Source organism: Orbicella franksi, chromosome 12 (genome assembly GCF_964199315.1).
Source record: "Orbicella franksi chromosome 12, jaOrbFran1.1, whole genome shotgun sequence".
NCBI lineage: Eukaryota > Metazoa > Cnidaria > Anthozoa > Scleractinia > Merulinidae > Orbicella > Orbicella franksi.
Window position 1 is genome coordinate 19214346 of NC_138156.1, and position 23847 is coordinate 19238192.

General features: G+C 40.6%; 2 protein-coding genes across 3 annotated transcripts in view; one reads left to right on the forward strand and one right to left on the reverse strand.

The window, feature by feature from the left end:
• Positions 1-23371, forward strand: LOC145464368 (uncharacterized). 2 transcript variants are annotated; one of them, XM_081448230.1, is made up of 14 exons: positions 1-177; positions 611-935; positions 3543-3665; positions 11051-11170; positions 12603-12641; positions 13332-13358; positions 14408-14450; positions 15260-15368; positions 16034-16260; positions 16936-17141; positions 17880-17948; positions 18416-18481; positions 19342-19510; positions 19944-23371. In XM_081448230.1, exons 2-14 carry the CDS (start codon positions 705-707, stop codon positions 21263-21265), a joined length of 2751 nt encoding a protein of 916 aa, XP_081304356.1. In that variant the 5' UTR covers positions 1-177; positions 611-704; the 3' UTR covers positions 21266-23371. The 2 variants fall into 2 exon arrangements, with proteins under 2 accessions (XP_081304356.1, XP_081304357.1); XM_081448231.1 differs by lacking the exons at positions 1-177; positions 17880-17948 and having other exon boundaries at positions 187-935; positions 19944-23370.
• Positions 1-23847, reverse strand: part of LOC145464403 (18S rRNA (guanine-N(7))-methyltransferase-like) — a 127743-nt gene that overhangs the window by 5350 nt on the left and 98546 nt on the right. The gene's annotated exons all lie outside the window — the stretch shown is intronic.

Below are 23847 nucleotides of genomic sequence, written 5' to 3' on the forward strand. Positions count from 1 at the left end.
TGTTTAAATAGTTGGTATCTTGGACGAATGACAGATACAAATACAGCTGAGAAGTTGCTTTTAATTAATTGCTTTGCGCTTGCGGACATCGCTTGAAGCAGACGGGCGTCACGACTGAGGCGTCATGGACAGTTTCTGAAGGGGGAATTCGCGGTCCTGTAACATTCTCATTTTGTCGTAAGTGTGGAAAGGATACCGGAAGGCCCATTTACGAGAAAAAAAGTGTCTTTCTTGTGACCTTCAAACCGCAGAACTCTGGTCCGTGAAACAAAGGGGGCGGGCTCACACCGGGCTGTCTGTCATGCTTGAGGGAAAACCATTTTGTTACTCTCCGGGGACCGGTTTACTCTTTAATTTAAACCATCAGAATGAACAGAAATATGCATTTTTTTTCATAATATAAAGACATTATCTTACCAAGCACCTATGCATTGATTCCAGGAATACGTAAATAAACAGTATTGGCTAATCTAAAGAAAGCAATCGCAGTCGTAGTTTTGACGCTACCTCCCCTCCCTTACGATATTTTAATAGCACCTTGCTGATATTGTCAACTGCACTCGGCTCAGTTCACTCACTTTCTACTCGTTGACTTCGCTCTGTATACTAGCTCCAGCACAGCTGACCAGAATCAAGGAGTTTGGGACGCTTTTCACGACCGCACAAGAGGCTTGAGGGCTTATAATGTAACAGAGGAGGTGAAAATGAAAGATGAGGAAGTTAAAAAAGCAACGCAGAGCGACGAGGATGGAAAAGCCACCGAGAACGGTGAAGTAGTGGGAATGGACGTCGGCAATGAGTCGCACGCGGCCATCAACTCAAATGGCAAAAGCCGAAATAAAACTCATCGCAAACGGCGAGGTTCTACGTCGCCTGAAGAGGACATCATCGACGGATTTGCCATTTCGTCGTATTCCTCATTGGAAGCGCTGGAGGTAGGGCAGAAATAGTAATTATTTGCGGCCTTCTTTATCAAACGATTAACAGTAACAGGTCGCGCTGAACGGTTCTCTCTCTCTGTCGCAGTGTGACAAACACTTCATCACAAAGTGAGACCGACTTGGTTGAAGGGCATTTTTACGTTGGCAGATGAACCAAACATGTTTTGGAAGTTCTGGATTTGATTGATGCGTTCGGTTGTTTTGAAAATATTCGTGCTGTAGCCATTTTGTGTACAGAGGGCGTCTAGAACGGAGACCGTACAATGTTTACTTTTCGCAACAATTCACTCGAGCTTCAGCCTCAAGAACTTCCTACAGCCATAAATGTCAAATTTTCAATTGATCACTAATGCCTAGCTAAAGCCCTGTTTCGTTCAAGTTTGAGGAGGGATAACTAATCGCGGCCCTTCGAAGGCAATTCGCTGCAATTTTGCGTACGAGCGAGTGCGCGTAGCGTTTGTCTTTCAACGACCCCATTCTGTCTTCGTGCCGATTTTAAGAGGTGTTCTTGGAGAGATTTTCAAGGAGATATCAACGCTAAATATATAAAAGCTACGCATGAACAATTTCCTACGTGTTGTAGTCGGCTCGGTATCATTGTTACTAAGTGATATACTTGGGCTTGTAATTTACCAAGTAAACCTCGAGCAGACCACAAATGATTCTCGATTGCCTAAGGAGGCCATTTTCGCGTGCTAAGAAAAAATTGTGCTCAAAGTACGGGCATTGTTATCTCTTAAAACATGGCTGATCGCTTCTTTCGTTTGGTCTACATGTGTTTTTTCCTTCCGGCATTCTTCACAAAGCCACTAAACCCGCGTACCTTGCAGTTTACGTTCAAGCTGGGAGAAGCTAACGGGCTTGTATGTTTTGACCACACTTCGTGGCCCCGAATAAACCTCCTAATTCGACAAGGAAATGCTGATGTTTTAGAACCGACAAATATCTCGAGAGTGCATTCATTCGGTTACTCAGGTGAAAAGAGGCTTTCGAACCCTCTTTAAATTTCAGTATTGGGGTAAAACATCTTGCCATAAGGAGTATTAAATATTCAGCGATTAAACTAGAACGATCACAGCCAAACTCTGGCAGATGATTGGATTAAGTTATTAACAAACATTCCTCGCTTGTTAGCTGAACTTCTGTTATTTTCAGAACCGTGGCCATGTTGTTTTCATACAGAATTTGCGTTTCCTGGTGGCCTTTTGCCAGGCTCCAAAGTTGAGGCCAATTTTAAAGCGTGATCGGTGCTTCGAACAACCGAAGCGTTAGCAATTCCCAAGGGCACTGAAAGAACCATACATTAAAAATTTTCCCACCTCTTTCGCACGTATTTTCTAACTTATATGCTGTTGTAAGAAAACATAATCATTACAAATGCAGTTCGATTGTATCTAAGTTTAAATGCCAAGAGAAAACCAACTGCTTTGTGTTTGTGGTGTTCCGTAAAATAAGCTTAGAGTAAAACTTAGAATGTTTTTTCAATGGTTTATCGATTCGCACTGGAAATCTCGACAACACTGTTTTCTCCTTGTTAAATCAGCTTTGTTTAATTTTGTACCTTTTTGCCACTTGTGTGTGTTTTAGTGTCCCCGAGGACTTTCCTTGTTTGTAGAAGGAACAATATCCCCAGGTTCCAGAGCAATATATCTGTCTTTCTATTGAGAGATGTCGAGTGTTGGCTTACGGGAACCCATCTTGAAAAGAATTGCCACTACACTTCGTTTCTGTGGCAATGACTCGTGCGATGAAACATGCGAGTGGTTCAAAGCAGTGTCTACTCGACAGTTAATGCTTTTGTCCATTTGACAAGATTTTGAAAAGTAGACCAAGACATTTCTATTAAATTCAAAGTCGGTTTATGGCTACTCTTTGTCAAAATTCGTGCTCAATATATTTTCAAGTCTTGACAAAAACTAGATACACTATCACATGAAGTGGTTTGATAAGTATAAACTTTCAGTTTTGCATTGTGTACTGCCCATTGCTATTTATATCTAACAGTTAAAAATTTCTCTGTACTCTCAACTGTCTGTTGCGATGTGAGATGCTAATAAGCCAAAATGATATCTTTAGCACCAAATAGTGGAGAGAAAGACAGTTTGCAACAGCTAGTGAAATTCTCTGCTCTTGCTACAGTAGTTCACTGTTTGGTTTGTTTTCATTTTTCCCCTTTTGGTTCTGTATGATGCCAGATAGCCTGTGGATTTGGTTTAATGTTGGTCTCCTTGTAGGCTTATTCAATATTAATCAACTTCAAATGTATTAAGAGTTATGTCTTCTGGTTGCAAACAAGAAGACTCTGTTTTCATCTGACAGTGACAAAGATCCATTCGTGGGCATTTTCATTTGTCTATGTATAATTAAATAATGACACCAGATCAAGGAAATGCAAGTCTTCTGTGCACAGGATCAATAATCTGAGTATTATTATTAGGTTTGGAGACACTTACAACAGTCATCCATGGAACTCGTTCAATCTGAGATTGGAAATAGCTTGTTGATTTTCAGTGGTTCCTTGGTGGATGCAAGTGATCTTGTTTAAGTAAAAAAATCCTGTCGAGCTGCTTTTTGTACTTATGTCTGATCATTACTTCCTAGTCGAGGGGTCCAAGCAAACCAGAAATACTTATAGATGGACGTCGATCACATAAAAGTTCCAAGCGAAGTATGGAAAATGGAATAAATGGAAAGAAACGAAAATCTGAAAAACGCCGAGCCAGGGTATGTTACCTTTTAAATTTATACTTTTCACACAAGTAAAGTGAGTGTGCTCACAAAAATTAATACTTGTACAGTATTGCCTTGGATGATTCAAACAAGTCTTGACTGCTTAAAAAGTGGGAGAGAGTTGTTATGGGGTGAAATTAATGATTGTGGGAATGAAAGAGTGTGTTGGACATCTGCCGGTGATTACAGAAATATCATGCTAGGCCTGTCAGTTCAAATAATCAAAGAAACCCAAGTAATTAAACCAGTTAGAGCTAAAATTAGTCGTGCATATTCATGAAAAGCTTTCTGCCTGTTTGGAGGGAGGTGATTTTATTGCGGAAAGCAGAGCATGTCTCCTCGTGTCTGGCAGTAAATTTCACCTGTTCTGAGAGGCAAATTTTCTTGGTGTTTATAACTGTCTGTAGGGACGCGTAGGGACACAATGGTGTGGTGTTTTGTCTTTCTGTTTTAGAAAACTGTTGTCATTCCAATTAACAGCTGAAACCACAGAAAGTTATACAATGTCGGATGCCAATTACTCTGTTTACCTTTTTGTTTGAATTCAATTTCAAGTGCAGCTAGACCTCTGGCAAAGATGGGTAGATGTGAGAACAATTTTTGTCAAGACGGTACAACAAGCTAGTCAATCAGTGTAGTGAGTGATTGATAACCAGTTCACAGCTTAAACATTTCAAAGATGTGGCAGTTTTGTGAAATTCTGTTCTTTTTTATTGGGATGTGGAGATGCTGAAAAGGTATTTTAGATCAAAGGTTTCATGTTTCATCAGTTAGGAACACACATGTTTGTTTTCTTAAGCTCCAGTTAAACCAAATCTTTCTACACTGGTATGCTTATCATCTGGATTAAGGTCATGAAAACATTTTCACATTTTACTGGTGATAGTAATGACATTTTCCTGTCAATGAAGTGGCATGGCACAGTGTCAGAATGGAAGCTCTGTATTTAACAATTGCTGCTGGCTCACTAGAATATTCAGGCTTTCTGAAGTTTCCTCCTTGTGAATAATTTATACTTTGACCAAGCTTGTGGTTTATTTAATGACAAATGGAAGCCTAAACACCCTTGGGCATCAATCTAGTGACCGCAAATTAAATGGGTCCAAGAATGATTCACAACACTTGTTTATCCTACAATGACATCACCTTGACACAGGTCTAAACATTTAAGTGTCTGTTGCCATGGTATTATTATTTTCATTCTCAGCATGGTAGGTTAAATCCTTTACCATGCTTTGGTTGCATGAAGCATAATTGAGCATATTGACTTAATCAATTTTAATCATGCCGATCCCCCTTGTTGGGTATTTGTCAAGTATTTGCAGCTACCTTATTGATTTCTAGGATGGGGTACAATGTATATTATCAACAAAGATCTGGGTAATGGATTTTACCCTAATACAGGTTGAAAAATGCCAACCTGTTTTATTTTATGTTGTAAATGGTACAATGTAAGATGTAAGTAGCTTGTCGAAAGAAAGTAAATCCTGTTTTAGTTGGTCATAGCAAACCTACTGCTACTCGTATTTTATTCAGCTTCACAGTGTATTATGAATATTATGTTAAATGTACAAATTTAAATATCCCTCAACATGTGCGCTTTATGCTGGTTTAACAGTTTATCAATCTGTAGTGCTGTTTTCCTTATGATCACGTAAGATCACAAAACACAGTTAAGAGTTTAGTTCATCTACATGTAAAAAAAGATGTTAGTTAGTGACAAAAGCTACTCAGAATTTTTGTCTAAAAGCTGCAGTGTTTTCAATTATGTTTGAAGTGGTGCAGCACCTGTAAGAAAGCAGTGAGATATCCCTGTCACAAGTTCCTTTGGAGGGCTAACTTTTGAAGACTGTTAACACAGACTAGAGCTGGCAATTCACAAGCGAATACCTGCTGGAGCTCCAGCAAGTGATGGGCCTTATTGAAACACTGTAGCTTGTGTCTGGCAACCTTGACATTATTATAAAATAATTGCTTTCCACACAATGGTTAATTGTATTTTGGAACAATGCTGTTGTTCAAGTAAAGGTGTTTGTTCAAGTTACTGCTAAGTAAAAAGGTTTTTTTTAAGTAAAAAGGTTTTCATGTACATGTGTCTTTCTTGTTTAAATTTTTTTTTTAAGTTTTATAACTTTTTAGTCACACATGGTCCTTCCTGTTTATTTTATTGGTTGTGTGGTCAGTTTTGACTTTGACTATTGTCAAACAAAGCTACAGCTACAGTACAGTAGTACTGTAGTAGTAAACAAAAATTGATTAACGTGTGAGCAGTGAAAAAAGATTAGCCCCTATAGGCCATGTTTGATATATCAATATTCTAACATGGCTCCTAGGCCTTTTGGACAAACTTCTATATCTGGTGGTGTTATTTGTGTATCCAAGTCTCTTTTGGGAATTTTTTCCTGAAAGCTGCAGAGCCATGTTAGAATATTGATATATTGAATGTGGCCTGTTGACTTCTGAATGACATAGACCATGTGGTGTGAGTTAAGATATTTCTAGAAACTACATAAGGTTTTTACAGGTGCATGGTTTTACTTTCAGCAGCAACTTATTTTGACACATGCAGTGTTCCAGATAAGCAAGGGGTCTCGTGTCAAAAACCCAACAAGGTCAGCAACATGACGTGACAAATTACTAGAAAATTTATGATGATTTGGTGGGAGCATTGGAAATTGACCTGTTGGAATTCCTCATTGACGCCATACCTTGAAAACTTATCTGGAACCCTACACATGTAGGCTCTTTGCCTTGAGTCTAGGCTTACCTATTTTGCCTGCCTCAATGAAAAAGTGAAGCTTAGACAAAAATGCAACAAGTAAGAGAGAGTCCCCATAATGATTATCCTGACTGATATCCTATTTTATTTTATCTAAATATCTCTTATCCCATTAATTTTTCATCCTGTTAATTTTTCATCCTGTTAAATTTTTTTACCTTAATATTCTAGGTCTTGAAAACCTTCAATAGGGCCTTGAGATGCTTGTTTTACTCGTTGAGGAGCCAGTATCATAGCATGCTGGTGTGTGTTTTTTCCATCAATCTCTGTTGGCATTTGTAAGAAAATGAAAGAGACATTTTGTGAACTACAAGTGTTTGACCTCAGAGACCTGATTTTCAATATTTTTATCAAGACGTGCTCGCATGTGAATATGTGGTGCTTGCGCAAAAGGAAATTAAGGTTATTGACCAAGCAGGAGGTCAAGATGGCTGATATTGGTGATGTAAAGTTAGTCAAGTTTTTTATGTGTTTGCAGTCTGAGTGAGTCAACCGAATATTTTGAAGCAGGCCAGAAAAGAACAAGGGCCACTCCCATCTTTGTATTTACCTGTATTACCAAGACCATTCTTGGTGCCTGCTTTGTATTTAAACGTTTTGAACTACTATTGACAGTATTGGCAAGACACAAGTTGTTTGGTCAGTATATGACATCACTAGGATTTACGAGTAACAAAGGTTGAAATCAAATGGAAGATTTAATTTAATATTTAGCTTATGTCATCTGGGCCAGCGACTTTAATTGTTGGAAAAATTCTGTGAAATATTTCAGGTCACCTGAAAAGATTGATCTCACTTCTGTAAGCGAGTGTTTGAGTTCTATTTTTCACTGTCGTCAATATTAACCCCGATGTTTGCTCTCAGAAGGTTCAATTTATTTCTTTGGACAGTCAGGTTAGGATCCCTGGTAGTGTTAGTCATGCCAAAGGCCAGGGTTGCCACAGGTCAGGAAATGGTCAGGGAAAAAATTATTGGAGGTCAAAAAGTCAGGGAATTTTATTTTGAGTCAAGGAAAATTGACATTTCGAAGAGAAGTAAGGAAAAATTGAAGTTATATCACGACTGAGTATATACCATTAAAGGCTGGAAGAAATTTCGGGTCACTTGTGACGTCAGTGTAGTTTTTCCATAATGAAGAAGGTGAAAACTATTGAAAATTGAACAGTCTTAATGGGTGGAAAGTATATCTGGAAGGGGAGGCTTGCATTTTGTATTTATTTGGTTAGGGAAATAATACTTTTTGTCAGCAAAAAGTCAGGGAATTGTAAAGTGATGTCTGTGTTGACCATGTGTTAGTGGAAATCATGCCAAAGGTCAATTAGCATGTCCAGGTTAATTTTACACATGCAGTGGCGGATCTAGGGGAGGGTGCCCCCCTTTGTTTTGGGGAAAAAAAGAAGAAATCACGGAAGGGAGAAAAGCTGGCAGGGCAAGCAAAACAAAATGCCCCCCCCCCTCCCCCGTTAAGCTCAAGGTCTGGATCCGCCATGGACATGAACAATAAACCTGTAGGGATAAGAAACAATAAAGATAACTTTGTTATATTGCATTAAAGATTTTTCTAATTTAAAAGATAAAAAACACATTGAAGATATCTCTAGTTAAAAAAACAAAACCGATTATATTTTTTTTTACATACAGTCATACACTAATAATATAAAACAGCTGTAAGTGTAATACACCAATGCATCTCAGTCACATTCAAACTAAATATGTTGCCACATGTCAACATCATGGCTATCGAATAAATAATTATTTTACTTGACTGTTCTTGTAAATAGCCAACTGGTTTGCCTCCAAGTACATGTAGTTGGGATTCTTAACAATGTCATGTTCAATTTGAATCATTTGCAGCCCCACTAGCCTTTGTGCTATAAACACTGCCAAGGGTAAATAAAGGTTATATTATTATTATGTCCTTTTTATTGCCAGTTTGGTTGAAGATATATACAGAGATTAACAAATAGATTCCATGTTGCCATGCATCTGTTCTGTTATGGATTGCAGATGGTGTCATGATGTGGTAAACACAAATTATGGTGACACACATTTTCAGATTTTAAGGGTGGTCAGTGTAATCTGAACTATGTTCAGATTGTAACTGTTTTTCAATATTGTTACCCAGTAGTTTTATAGGAATTTTGGGAAGCCATGTGTAAAATCACAGCAGAACATACGTGAGCAGGGTTTGTCTTTTCAATTAGAGTTGACCTAGAAGAACTGAGAAGGCAAGGAAATCGACAAAAAATTTTTGCAAAAGCCAGTGGCAATTACATGTTAAGTTACAGACAGGTGGAGAAAATCATTAAGGGGAAAGGGAAAAGGGAAAAACTGATAATTATTATAACTTCACCTGGCTCTGATTGTGTAGTGTCATGCACTGTAAATGGAGAAGTGATGGGTTCAAATACAGTTGAAGCCCTGAATTTGTCTCGGGTTTGTCTGCAATTGCGAGGGCCACTAGTCTTGTTTAGTTCACATTCTCCATCTGTAGTCCATGCCCATGATTCAGTCATTCTCATTTGCCATTCTTCTCCTGTCATGTGGACAGATGTACATGCAGTTGACCTTGCTCCTAATGTGAGGTTCCATATTAAGCTTGGACATTACAGTACAGCATGTTATAGACACTGCCAAAAATTATTGTAGTTACGCATTTAATAAAGATAATAGTATTTACTTGGACAGCAGTGTTCACACCTGTGACTTCTATCCTGACAATGTTTGTTGCTGTTACTAAAAAACACATATATTGCAAAATGGATTTAGGTTGCTTTGATCAGTATATCTTTGTATTATAGTTTGGCTAATAGTTAAGTGCAGGGAGAGTGTTTGACATATCTGTGAGATCCACACTGTTTCAGGCTAACAGATTTCTATTTTGTTGTAATAATGAAGAGAAAAATTCAATAGTAGAAAATGCAAAACAATTAAAAAAATGATAAAAAAACTTGAGAGAATTTAGATATTTTATCAACAGTTTAATGCACCAGTGCTACATATAATTTAAAAACAGTCTCCCTTTTTTAAGGAAAAATATTTTTAGTGAATTTTTTAATGTTGTTTAAGAAACAGAAAATGCACACACGGACAGGAAAGCAAGTTTGGTAAATTTTGAAAGTTTACGTTGCCACACTGAACAAGCCACCTGTGTAAAAGTTACTCCAAGTATATGCATCAAGATGTGCCAAAATAACAGTGTTAACTACCATACTACTGTACCTTAACAACTGGATGCCAGTCAACTTGAAAGAATGTAGTGTGTAACTGAAACATTTAAAGGTTCTTTTAGAGCATTTTTTTCTCTCTCTTTGATAAGATCAACACAAAACCATATTTACATACACTGCAGGATCTTGCAAAATAGTTAGGCAACCCAAGAAAAACACAGATTACATAATCATGCTGACCGTAACAACCAATGATTCAAAGTTAACTTTGTTTTAAAATCTGTATGCCCAATTCTCGTTATCAAGTGAAAGTGGATGGAGGGAAACTTCTTTATCACAAACAATTTGTTTCCACATCAGGTTCGTTATTTGCACTAAATGCCTGTTTGAATGTAATTTGAAAGGATAATGAGAATTTGGGGATTTACCATCGCTTGCATCTAAGCGTGAATATGTGATGCTGAAACATGCTCTAATTGGGTGTCGAATGTGGCATGATTGGTCATCAAACATTTGAAGTTTAGCAGACCGGAATGCGAACTTTCATGCTCTGAAAGACTCTGAAAGTCTTGCTCCTGCCAATATTTCATGATTATACCAGAAGTAAAACCACTTTCGCGAAAGGCATATGCATATTGACACAGGTCAGGGTCAATTTCTCTGAATAGGCCTTCAATGTCTAATCTTTCTGCCATAGTGCCATTTTGTGTGCTGAACTTTGAGCGCGAAAGTTTGCACCATGGTCTGCTAAACTTCAAATGTTTGATGACCAATCATGCCACGTTTGACACCCAATTAGAGCATGTTTTGGTATCATGTGTTCACGCTTAGATGCAAGCGATTTAAAACAGGTGGTGGGATTGTGAATGGTTATGGCAGCTTTCTTGGTTGTGCAAGGTTCTGGGTTTAAGTGTGTTCTTCTGTGTACTTTGTTTATTTTTGACTTGTTAAGAGTCTTTGAACTTCCTGCTTACACTGAGACATAAGACTGTGGAACAGCAGGTGATCACACCTTGTAGACATAAAAGTAATGTGTGCTAACTTTGTTGAGCTAATATTTGCAAGTACCTTTGCTGTCAGTTAATTCTTATTCTTTGGGTGGAGCAAGTGCTAAGGGAAACTACTTCTTTTGACCTGCCGAGTTCTCAACATGCCTCCGTTTGCAAACTTTGCGTATTTCCAGGTATATATTTTCCATTATCTGAATATTGTGGTTTGACAACAGAAATGAAAGGGTGAGGATATTTCTGTGTGGCAAATAGATTTCAGTGGTTGCATAATGTCCCTTAGAAGTATACTGAGTGTTACAAGAGTACAGAACAGAAAATTGGTCCATTTGAACAGCCATGACGATGAGAACTACTTGTACATGATTGTATTTTTCCAATTATACCTTATTTTTAACTTACCCAAAACTTTATCTCTCATAGATGCACCATGATCCAAAACCCAAAGACAGTGACTCCGAGGATGATGCCAGTGTAGAGAGGAAGAAACCAGAAGGATCTTGGTTTCCACCTCAGCGAGAAAAGGGACTCAACACAAGTGAAGTAAGTTATGTGCGTGTAAGGGTACAGTACATATGCGCCTTCCATTTATGAAAGTTAATGTAACTAAAGCGATTTGATTCTTGTGGTGAAATCTGAAGCATACGGTACTGTTTCTGTAAGGGTACGGTACATATTCACCTACCATTTATGAAAGTTAATGTAACTAAAGCGATTTGATTCTTGTGGTGAAATCTGAAGCATACGGTACTGTTTCTGTAAGGGTACGGTACATATTCACCTACCATTTATGAAAGTTAATGTAACTAAAACGATTTGATTCTTGTGGTGAAATCTGAAGCATACGGTACTGTTTCTGTAAGGGTACGGTACATATTCACCTACCATTTATGAAAGTTAATGTAACTAAAACGATTTGATTCTTGTGGTGAAATCTGAAGCATCACACCTATTTTATTTTCAAAGCTCTCGACTTTGAATGTTAGAATGGATGTTCATTCATTCATGAATGAATTGGATTTTACTCAAGGAAAACTTATTTGATGCCACTGTTCATATCTTGAAATTTTCCCATTTAAAGAGTTAACAACACTGGAAGGTTTTTAACCAAATAGAAACTGTATGATTCAGTACCACGCATGCTCTAGGTTAATTTCTGATCTCCTTGTGAAGCTTAGCTTGGTAATAAATTTCTGTCCTTTGAAATGTCTTTGTCCTACTTTCGATTCTTTGTTTAGGATGATCCTCCATCAATGACATTAAATTTCTCATGACCTTCGCACCAAAATACAAAATATGTTGTAAAAACTCTCCACAAATGAAAAATAAGACCTCATATACTCTGGTACTGTGATGTTTACTGTGCCCACAAGATCGATGGAATCAGATTTTCCTCATCAAAGCCAACTTTGTAAATTTGACCATCAGTGCACAAATCAAGTTGCTGCACATGCACAAATGAGTGCGACAGACCCTGTAAAAAGATTTGATGATAAAATGAGAAAGAGATTGCAAGGTCTAGTGATAGTGATAAGTTTGAAAAGAAATGCATCTAATATTGCTTCGAATTATAGAATCTAAAGTTGCAACCTACATGTATGCAAGATTTTGTATGGCTGGGTGGCATGCATAAGTAACCATGCCAAGAAACATCTTGTTAAATATTGAATGATTGTGTTCCTCTTGCATTTGACTGAGTGGTTAATTGGTTCACTCACATGTTAGTTGATGCTGCATGTTTGCCAGACTAAAAACAATTGTACCCCGGCTTTAAATAGATTTCAGCCGCTGTGCTGCGCTTAGTTACTCTGTACTATGTAAATGTTTTCTTAAATCCACCTGATTGCTCTCCACAGCTTTTCATTGTGTTGACTACATGTACATGTACTATTTTTCGCAACTAAGCTTGTCTCATGATGTGCTTAAAATTAGCCTGTAGTTGTTTTTTTCTGATCCTTTACTTGTCTTTTGACAGGATAATTCAGATTCTGCAAGTTCTGACAAAGGATACTGGGTAAAGATGGTTTTTTGACCTTCTTTCTTAGTTTGTAAATTATAAAAAAAGCAAAGACGAGCAGTTGTTATCGTTTGAATAGTTGCACACTAGGGTTCCATTCAGACTGAAAACAGCACCAAGTTGTGCAGCATAGTAAACAATACATACTCACGAAAGTACTGCTCAACAGTGATCATTTGAATTGTCAAACACTTGGGTTTCAATCAAACCGCTATGAACAGTGCAATATACAGTACCACATTAAACTACAGCTCACTTGCACACTTGAATCTCATCCACATATTTAAGAGTTAGAATCAGCTCAGCAGCATGCTACCTAAGAATTAGAATTATTTCTGTGTTTCTATCCAATTATACGAACACATGTGGAAGTTTAGGGAAAAGCTATGGAAACACGTGCTGATAGGGGAGTGTTTCCGTAGTGTTTCTGTGTTCTCCCAAACTTTTGCAATTGTCTCTTTAAAATGATATTAACAGAGAAATGTTTTAAATTTTTGTTTGAAAACACTGTAGTGTTTTTCAAAAGAGAGGGGTTTTCTAGGGGCATTGCAAGTGAATGAACTTAATCATATAATTGTACCACTATCTGGACAAACATTCAGTCTTGAATGTTCCTGTGATGGTGCCTCTGTAAGGTCAATTGAGCGCATCCTTACATTGTGTAATTGCTTCCTTGTTCTTTTTCAGTGTGACACTGAGAGTGAAGGTGAAAGGGTAAGCTAAATTCCACTTACAACTTACTCTAGAGGCAAATTTTATGGATAGGAAAAAGAATATTTGGAAAAGTACTCAGAATGTTGTTCTTGATGTAAAGGGATTTAACTTTTAATGTCAAGCTTGCTTTGCTAGTAGGCTATTTCCGAGTTGCCTCCGCCCCCCCTCCCCCCTTCTTTGAGTTTTCATGCGAAACCATTCATATGAAAATGGTTCCCCCTATAAGTTCATTTTCATGCAAATCAAATTCATTTTCATATGAAAGGTTTTGTGCGAGGCCTCGTTTTGAAACAGAGGCACAGCGTCACTTGGAATCGGCCTGTTCCGGTACAGCCGGTAGCTTGGTTTTAGACCGCTGTTTTTGTCCAATGGGAGCGCTTGTTGCGAGTCAAAATTTACATGTTTGGAGTGAAATGAAATTTTAAAAAGAGAGTAAACGTTTTACGAATGCATAAATAAAACCCCTCCAGCTGTTTCAACAGCTGTTATTGCAGCTGAGTCTGCGGTCAAATATTCTTTCGTTTTAAAAGGCATGCAAACGAGGCGAAAGGGTCAGTACAATGCAGAATTGACCCTTTCGTTTCGTTTGTGTGTCAAGCTGCTGATAACTGCAATGACAGCTACTGTATATAGCATGGCTGCGCTATGACTTTTTTGCGGTAAACAAATTTTCACAAGACGTAAATAACAAGGTCACTTTCTGCGATTGCCATTGGATGTATTGTTAAGGACTTCTACTGAATTTAGCTCTCAATTAAAATGCTCAAGGAGGTCCTGACGATGGGAACAATACAGAAAGTAACATAGTGAGTATACCAAATTTAAACTCCATGGCAACGTCGCTGTAGACCGCCGCAGCCGGTCTTTTTTCTTGGGGCGTTGAACACAAACACGCAAAAGGACGGTATCGACGAATAGGGAGTGGGGCGAGACCAGAGTGTCGCGTACGTGTCTCGTTCCAATCCCTTCTCGTCTGAAACGTCTCGCCTCATATTCCCTGCTGGGTTAGACCGGCAGTATTCTAACGTCACTGTTTATTTGCATTTCAGATGTCAGAGAATGAATCGACTGTTCCAACGTCAGCACCAAGCAGTAAGTAATATAATACTGCTACTAAATTTTGTCATCTAAATATCACACTGCGTTTTAAAGACGCGCTAAGGTAGAAGTCTTTCATCGCTAATGTATTTCCTAGTCTGTAATGTATTCTTCAGTGTTTTAGTCTCTGAAAGCAAGAAACATTTAAAGAATTCTCTTTGCTAACTTGTACAGTTTACTGTCAGTGTTGTTCTGAATATGCCAATGTTGATCTATCGAAATTCTAACATGGGCGTAAAAACAACAAACTCGGCGCAATTTGCCTTCTTTTCGTTACGCCTCGGAGCCGAGTTAGAGTTCTATTGTTAATATTCAAGATTGGCCACGTGAGTCACGTTTGTATCTAGTCCGTTGTCAAGGAAGATGTTATCGAATAATGAACACACACACAAATAACGGCTATGCAGAGATGTCGACCTAATGTTAACCAAGTAACCCAGTAAAAACAATACTTGGTTGTTAGGCTTTCCGGGGTAGCATCTCTCAGGAGTTTGGGCAGTTGGGAAGCAGCTGAAAGAACGGCGAGTACAAAAGGGCTAAAGCGATTTGTGGGAGCTTCTCCCATGTACCTCTAGTCTTTATCGCGCTTGTTGTTCTTTTTGCCACTCGCCAACTAACCGATTGTGATCAAGTTTCTGTACGGCTTTCTCCCAGACCGTCACGGTCACTTCATTTCGGTAACGTAACCCGTAAACCGAGACGGTACAGTTGATCCGAATACGATTGACCGCGACGCCACCTTGGCGATGTGATGTTAAGTTTTAAACATCAAGTGATATCTGAACATTATTTGTGTCCTGCAGATTCGCTTTTGGCTGCAAAGACACCAGTTTCCACAGCCAAAGTCAGCACTACTGAATCTTCTGATAAAGAAGTGGAGAGGACTACATCAAAACCATCCGAATGGCCAAGGTATTACTCTTTTAGCACTTGTAATCAAGTTAGTAATATGAACACGTGCGGTAGTGTAAAATGGGAAACTGATGAAAACTGAAACGAGTTTCGTTACATTAACGCGTATGGTCAGTAATGAACTTCTGAAAATTAGCTGAGACTTCGACCCTCCCTCCAGGGAGTTTAGGAAAACCACAACGGCAACGTCGCTAAACAAAAGAATTAATGAGCAATACAATGGTTGTGCACGTACGTTATAATTCTGGTTACCTTTCCTTACTGTCCCCTGCAAAACAACAACGTGAAATGACAAAATTCTGCGTTGTCCGGAGAACGTGAACCACAACGGCCAATTTATTGAATTTTCTATTTGAAATTTAACTCTCGACTCGAGATTCAGTTTCGAGATAGTTTTGACAAAGAGAAACAACTAAATGATTTAGAGTATCGCGAGATTCGTAGGTTAAATATAAAGTCATGTTTTGATCGACGTTGTCCTCGGTGCCGCCGTCGTGGTTACTTAAATTTCCATTTATATCCTTTAATCGTTAATTATTCTTTAGACACGGTAAAAATTCATCAAGGATTACAAATATATCATTATAAATTAATTTACTTTATCCTACCAAATGAACAACAACAAACTCAGTTTTGTTGACGACGCACATCTCGTTGTGTTTCAGTTCATCAACGGTAACTTCGCAACGGCCCAGCAGCCATGGCTCGAACACCTCAACAAGCTTCCACCTGGCATTGAGTACCAACACCACCATGAGTCACCCCATGACGCCCACCTTTGGACACGCCCATCACGGCAGCCTGTTCCCTCACTTCCCTTCATTTCACCACCACCCGGGTGCACTGGGATATCCTCATGGACCGGCTGGCGAGTCACCTTTTCCTTATCCAAGTAATGCACCAGGGTTCAGACACGGGCTCCACATCGCCGCGCACCAACCCCCCTTGATGAGGGCAGGTGGACTGAGAAGGAAGCGGGGGATGGGGTTCGGTGTGGACGCTAGTGCTGAATCATGCACTTTTTTAGGAAGATTAGGCAGCACTCTTGCACTGCACTAGTTAGATTATTAGCTCGTTCTAGAGGTTGGGTGTAGCGCGCAAATGAGCGAGAACGTGAATGAAAGTGTATACTTTGCATACCGCACACTGATGCACGTTGGAGAAGCCTCATCAACGTTTGAGGTAGGCCTGTGGTCTCTCTCTCAAGATGGTGAGGGAATGTCTTGTAATGCCTTCTCCGTCGTTCCCTAATCCGAGCCTCAGGACAGAGAAATCGAATAGAGAGATAGTTGCATCAGTCGATGAGGTTGGATTAAGAGTGTCCAAAATGAATTTTAGGCAGCTGTTATTATCGCATTTCAACCTATTAGGACAATTTTGTTCGAGCTTAATGTTATATTTTCTAGAAGGTAGCTTTAATTTCTTCCCACGGGTGGGGGATATGGCCAGAAAGATAGAAGACAGAGATCTGAACAAAAGAAGCTTTTGCATTTTGTTTAGTGCTCACTTTCAATGCACCTCGTTGAGGTGTCAGATTGAATCAAACCAACCGTCGTTCTCCTTGCAGGTCCTGAATTTCTACGTCACGAACTAAACAATCGTTTTCTTCAGTCACAAGCCGACAGAGTTCCTAATGGAATGAGCGCGTCACAGCTTATGCATTACGAGAGTCATCAGCATCATCACCAACACCTACACCAACACCAGCATCAACATCAACACTTCCACAGCAATGGTGCACCGCTGTCAACACCACAGGTACCCCAGTCTGTGGTGAGTGCTGCTCCCATGTAACAGTAACTTACTGGTCGCATTTCGTGTCTGTTTTTCTGTAGCCCACATGTCACTTGCTTTTAGAAAATGGAGCCTCAACCCTGAGGAAAGGAGATAGCGATGGGTAATCGGACAGCTCACAGGGAGAGGGAAGGGGGAGGTGGAGGGGAGAGGGAGGAGAGAGGAGGTGGAGGGGGAGGGGGTGAGGCTGGATTAAGTCAGTTAAATTCCTGATTAACCAACTGATTCCAAGACGGTTGTTAGCTTTATTAGAGATTATCGCTGTCAGTGGAGTTGTTCGGCCAGAAACAAGTTTAACGATGCGACAAGCGTTTTAGTAGCCTTCATTAAAGAGGTACACGTAATATATAGTTCTAGCTTGATTTTGACGAAAAGAAACCCGAAAAAAAAAGGGTGTTAGTTTTGTAGAACAATAATGTTTGAACTCATGAGGAAGTAAGGATGACTAACAATGGCGAGGATCCAAATGAATTTACAATATATCGTACAAAGTCAAGGACGCGCGTTATATCCTTTGACTAGAACTGCAGCCTAAAATGTCCGTTTCAGGCTGGTTTTGACGGACTCCTGTGAAATTTTACAAAAAATGTGCTTGAACGCAGCTCCTTGCTCAGCTTCCTTTCTACTATTTAGCTAGAATTCATCAGGTTTTTGATTCACATGACAAACAACAGTGTTCGTAGAGAAAGTTATTTTCTTGTTTTGTGTTTTCGCCAGCTTGGAGTCCCACCTGTGGGTTCATTCTTTGCTCCCCACACTCCAGCACCTCCCCCTCTCATTCAAAAGGTATTGTCTTTCTATTGTGTTAACTGAGACTACTTTTTGGACAACATTCTGAACAGATATTATTACAGTCATGTTACACACGCATCCTGTCACTGGCCACAAAAAGCGCGGGAAAATTCGCGTACCCCGCGCGGCCGTTTTTCTTTTCTCGTATTGGTTCCTGCATGTTGCGCGAGTTTCTTTGAACGAATCCAAATTTTCAGCAAAAGCAAGCGCGTCATTGCATAAGGTACTTGTACAAAAACCGCAGAATACCTAAGAAATAAATTCGAATATGAAAGAAAACTTTGCGTCATCTCCACCTTGATTCTAGTTTTATAGACATTGCATTGTTATTGGGAGGAAACCTTTCCCAGTGCGATTGCCTTTTGATTTTATTCGAAGTTCTTAAGCTATTTTAGGAAACTACCTCTGGTAGTCCTGGACAAGTTGCACAATTGATCTTGCTTCTTTTATTGTCTACGCAGAAACCTGGAAAATGGTGCGCAACACACGTACAAATCGCGTGGCAGATTTACTATCATCAACAGAAGGTAAAGCACGTAGCGTTTTTTCCCTTTTTAACTCGTGAATTACAATAGGAAGTTAAGAGTTGTTGTCAGAGTGGTGACTATCGTTTCTATACAAAGAGGTGTCTCTCTTCCCGCCAAATTATCAAAGAGACGCGCTCAACGTGCGGGAGCGAACGACTTTTTCAAGGTTTCTGTCAGGAAAAAAGTAGTGGTAGTGTGTTTTTTTTTCAAGAAAATTGTAGAAAAATCAACTGCTTTCCTTGCAGTTTTTGTCTAGCAAATACATCTGGGAAAGTAGTTTTGAGTACAGTAGTTACCAATACAATAATGCAAATAGTTTGTTCATACCGTAAATCCTTGTACTAGCGTCCCCGCCCCCCTCGAACAAGCGTCCCCTCCCCTCTACCCATTTTGTGGACGAGTAATTAGGCAACAAAGGATGCATAGTTTTCGTCGTGTCTAATCACTCTCGTCCAGCTGCTTTTATTCAGTCATTAGTAATTTGCATCTTTACAATTCAGGAAACATGTTTCTTTTCTTCTAAGTTGCATCCTACAATTTCTTGTTTCAGTCTATGAACACGGTTCAGGCCACGATTTGGGAAAAATTAGATAAGCGCCCCTTTCGATTATGCGCCCCCCTCGAATAAGCGCCCCGGGCTCTAATTCAAGGATTTACGGTAGGAGTCCAGCACTTGCGAATTTGTTCTGAGAGTTGTTTGTTTTCCACGCTGTGGCAGTCATCTGTTTCTCAAACGGTTCACACGAGGACGAAAATAACATGCAGCAAAATTTCGTCTCGTAACTGTCAACTGTCGTTAACACACTATGATGAGATCTAACCAACGCCTATATTCTGCTTTCTCCATTATCCCAACTAAGGTGCAGGCAGAGTTACACAAAGACCCTCATGTAAAACCAGACCAAGTGTCCATCAGCCGGTCAGGCGCTTGTCTCGCGTTACACACTCGTCCCAGTACTCACGACGCGTCGTATCACGTGCACGGTCCTGGATCCGCGAGTCCGGTCCCCACGCCTTCTATTCCCTCTGGTGGGTTTGACTGTTATGGTTGACCGTTATGTTGGGGTCGTGTAAACGGAGATCTACTGTAAAAAGATGCCAGCAGTAGGCTAAATATTTCAAGTTTGTTATTCGTTATCCGTCTCAGTTTGTGCAAACAGTCAGATAATGTGAAGTCTCGCGTGCTCTCATCTCGTTGGACCGAATCCACTTGATAGTTAGGACGAGTTGGAAAATTCTTGTGTAACTCTCATACTACTGTTTGATCTGGTCTCAGTATTTTTGAATTGAAAGGATAATGTATTCCACTTAGAGCGCATGATAAATTTTGATGTTTCGAGATATTAAGACCGACTTCATTTCATCAGGGTTACACTGGACCTTCTGTGGCAATGGTGCAGCCTCGACCGGTTCAATCCAGCCTAATGAATAACTAGTTTTTTTCCTTGTATTATCTTTACAGCTGGCTCATTCTTAGGAGGTGGTCCTATTCCTGCGGCCCATCCTACCAACCACGGTCTGACACCCTTCGGAGGAGGATCCGTGGGCCTCTCAGGTGGCCCCCCGATTGGACTGGGCAATAGCGCTGTCGGAGGACTGAGATCGGGTCTTGGAGCATCTATATCCAGTCCCTTCCGAAGTACTGCGAACAGCAGTTTAAGTGGTGGACTTGGTAGCTCTTTAGGCCTGGGATCAAGCTTCAGTGGTACGCACGGGTTAAATCGTGAGTGGGGTCGCATGTCAAGTAGTCCTGCGTCTTATCATTCTTGGCTGAGCCGTGAAACGGAACGAGAAAAGGAACGAGAGCTTGAACGTGGAAGGGAACGTGAACGGGAACGTGAACGCGAGCGTGATCGTGAACGTGAACGTGAGCGTGAACGTGAGCGCGATCGAAGTAGAGATCGCGACCAAGATCGAGATAAGGAGAGAGGGAGACTCGACTCCAGCGACAGAATTGGTATACTGCCTAGTAAACTCCCCGAGAGGGAGAGGGGTACGGTCCACATTTCTGACGAGGAAGGCGATGGCAGTCAAAGGCAACGCGAACGTGAACGCGAACGCGAACGCGACCGGGATAAGCCCGTGGAAGGGCGCCGATCACCAGGCAGGCCTACTCACTCGACAGGTTTTAATATCGCTAGCCTGACCAGCACAGATCCCAAACCGGAAACGTCGCCTTCACAGGAAATCCGCAGCTCGTTCGAGCGCAGTTCATCGACTTCCGTTTCCGTCAGCAGCGCCCTTTCAAGCGGCAGGCGGGAGGAACCCAAGTTACCCGGTGACAGGAGATCATCGGACGATCATGAGCTTGTTATTTTGTCAAGTGACAGACATAGCGGCGGCGGCCATTCACATGGCTTGTACTCGAGTTACATAGACAAACGGAACCCTTACGACGAAAGGGAAAGGTCTCGCGAACCATTCGACCTCTCTCGTCTTTCCGTTCGACCTCCGGTTCCACACCGTATCGGTGGGTACCCACCTCCTCACGTTCACCCTCATGCGTATTCTCTACCCCATAGCCACACCCATCCTCACCACATGGCTCCGCCCTCCATCTTCGCCCATGGAGGGTCCTTGCCGAACCCGTACCTTAGTGGAGCCGCCATGTCCGCGGTAACACACCCGCCAGGTATACCGGGATTTCTTCCGCCGCGTGGAATGCTGGGACTGCCACTGGCTGGCTTGGGACCACGGAATAGAAGTCCTGGCGATGGCATCGGTGCTGAGCATGCGCGAACTGCGGCGGACATCTTATTGGCTGCCCCGGAAGGACGACCATGAGCCACCACCACACAGTGTAGATAAATTTGCGATTCTGTGGTGTGACCCGGGCCTGTTCATTCATAACAGCTCCTGGTCTCGTCTATTGCTCAGGATATTCCGGTTTAGTTTAGGTTTATTCATGTAATATAACGCTTGCTGATGTGGCAAAACCTGCTGTCCTACTCATCGCTTAGATTCGAATTCGATGATCAAAGTTCTTTCACTCTATCACTAGCCCAGTAAGGCAACGATTGAGGGTTACACGGAGCGGAGAAATAGTTTCTAACGAACATGTTTTTGCTGCTTTGCCGTTGAAGTGGAGAAGTTAGTTTATATTAAGAGCTGATATTTTGAGTGTTAGTCCTTGGTTAGAGTAAATGATATCGGCTAACGCTCGAAACATCGAAAGCTTTGTCCTCTTTACCTTTTTAATTGATGGAAAAATTCGGCGTTCAATTTGTTAACTCGATAATACCATACGTAACGTAAGGTTTTCCTTGAATTTTCTTTCGGAAATTTATTGCTAAGGCGTTAAAAGACTCTCCCCTCCCTTATCACATGTATATATTGTTTCTTGGGTTTGGCACTCGATAACAAAGACTCAATGTGTCTTTGTTTGGTTGTTGTTTTTGATGGATGACGAACTAACGAAGTTTTCTTGAGCTAACGAAGTTCATCAGTCGGGGAGACGAGTCGGTTCCGAGTGATAACTTTCTGGCGAGGTAACTTTCGGATTGTTCGGCCTTAATTCTCATTGGCCAATACGGATCGGAAACGGTTCCGTTGTTCTTACGAAGTTTCATCGCCTCTCGGTTCCCCGACTACTGTTACTTCGCCGTGAATAGGATAAACAGAAATACAGGAAAATTAATGATAAATGAATATAACGGGTTTTGGTGGATCAGCAGCAGGCTAAGCAGGTGTTTTCCGCACTGTTGTGTTGGGCCATTTGAGGTTTTATTTCAACGTGTTTGTCCGGTTCCATTGCTGCGCCATTATCGGAATATTATCCAGTTTTTGCTGTAGAAAATTATTTCATGGATCATTTCTTGCGTCCCTTATGCAGACTGTGTACATTTTGATAAATGTAGAACGTGATACGATTATTTGTATTTTCCTCCAAAGTTCTATGAGAGAGAGAAAGAGAAATATAGAGGAAATCGATTTAACTTTAAACAATTCCTATATTTACAAGCGAGGAATTAAATTATTTGCCCTCCAACACGAATGGTGTGAAGTGTCGTTATTTTTATTGTGGCCTGGCCTTTGACGTTTCTGTGTCTACTGGCAAAAACTGAATATCTCGCTTCATCATCGTCATTTATTTGGTAAAGCCGATTAGGCATTACACATCCTCGGAGACCCGGGGGCAGCTAGTCGGGACGTCCTGTCTAGCTGTCCCTGGTTCTCCAAGGATGGGAATTACACAAACTGTTGTTGGTGCTTTCTGATTTTTGACGTAGTTACAAAGTCTGGAGGGAGCGGGTGGTGAAATTGCGATCCATAGAGTGCTTGGTTATCTTTGTTGTAGGCTATACATGCGAATCTTCCTCTCGTTTCCTACGTGACGAGTCGACTGATAAGGGAGAGGACAAAAGAGGACTTTAAACTCTCTTTGGTCACTTGTCCTTCTCTCTCCCCACCCCCACTTCTCCCTTCCCCTCCCCTGATGATTGTACATATGATCTCTGCTCTGCTCAGTGGGTTGGCCCCAGATCAAACATACCGTTAAGGGGTAAGTCGGGGTTGGGATACAAATCCTTTTGGTGGTAATAAAATAGTGAGACTGGCTTGACTATTTCTTGATTACGTCTTGACTATAAACCCAAGCTTTATTATTATGATTGCTTACGCCCTGTCTGCCACAGGTGAAGAGTGTGAAGGGTGTAAAATAAGCAGGTGGTTTACCCCAGCACCCGGTCCCCTTCCCGGTGCGGAGAAGGGTCGAAGGACAGTTGCAAGGCTTCTGTCGCGGATGGAACGGGTATATTGTGTTTGTAAACAATTATATCGGCTGACCAGATCAGCTTTCCATTAGGTTCTAGATGTTACCGATATTGGGTTAGCGGGAATTTGTGGTATATTTCGTGTGCCTTGTTGTCGATATATAGGAGAATCTTTGTTAACAATATTTGCGTCATTAGCATATACGATACAGTTCCTGATGGAGTTACAAAAGCGTTAGTTCAGGATATTGAAAGGACACAGCACGATTAACTGTCCCAGAGAGTTTGAGCCCAATGTATTGGAAAGCTTTTCGCGCATTTAAACTCAAAATTTTACAAAGAATGTATGGACTCATTGGCACATTTACCACCCAGAAATTATGCAATTTTTGAAAGCCAATTTCTCCTCGAATATTACACCCAAGGGGACAAAAATTTCACCAACTACTAAATTTCACAAGCTCTTAAATGTTTGTAGTCAATTCTAGCGTGTTGCCTTCTCTGCGCAAAGTCGTATGTTAATGAGGAGAAATGTAAACAATGAAGTCAGCAAAGATCAGAAAACGAGCGAGAAAAATGGATAAAGATAGGACCACACCAATGAAAATTAAAAGGTTCTTGATATTGAGGGAAATATAAATAAAGCTTCCCCGC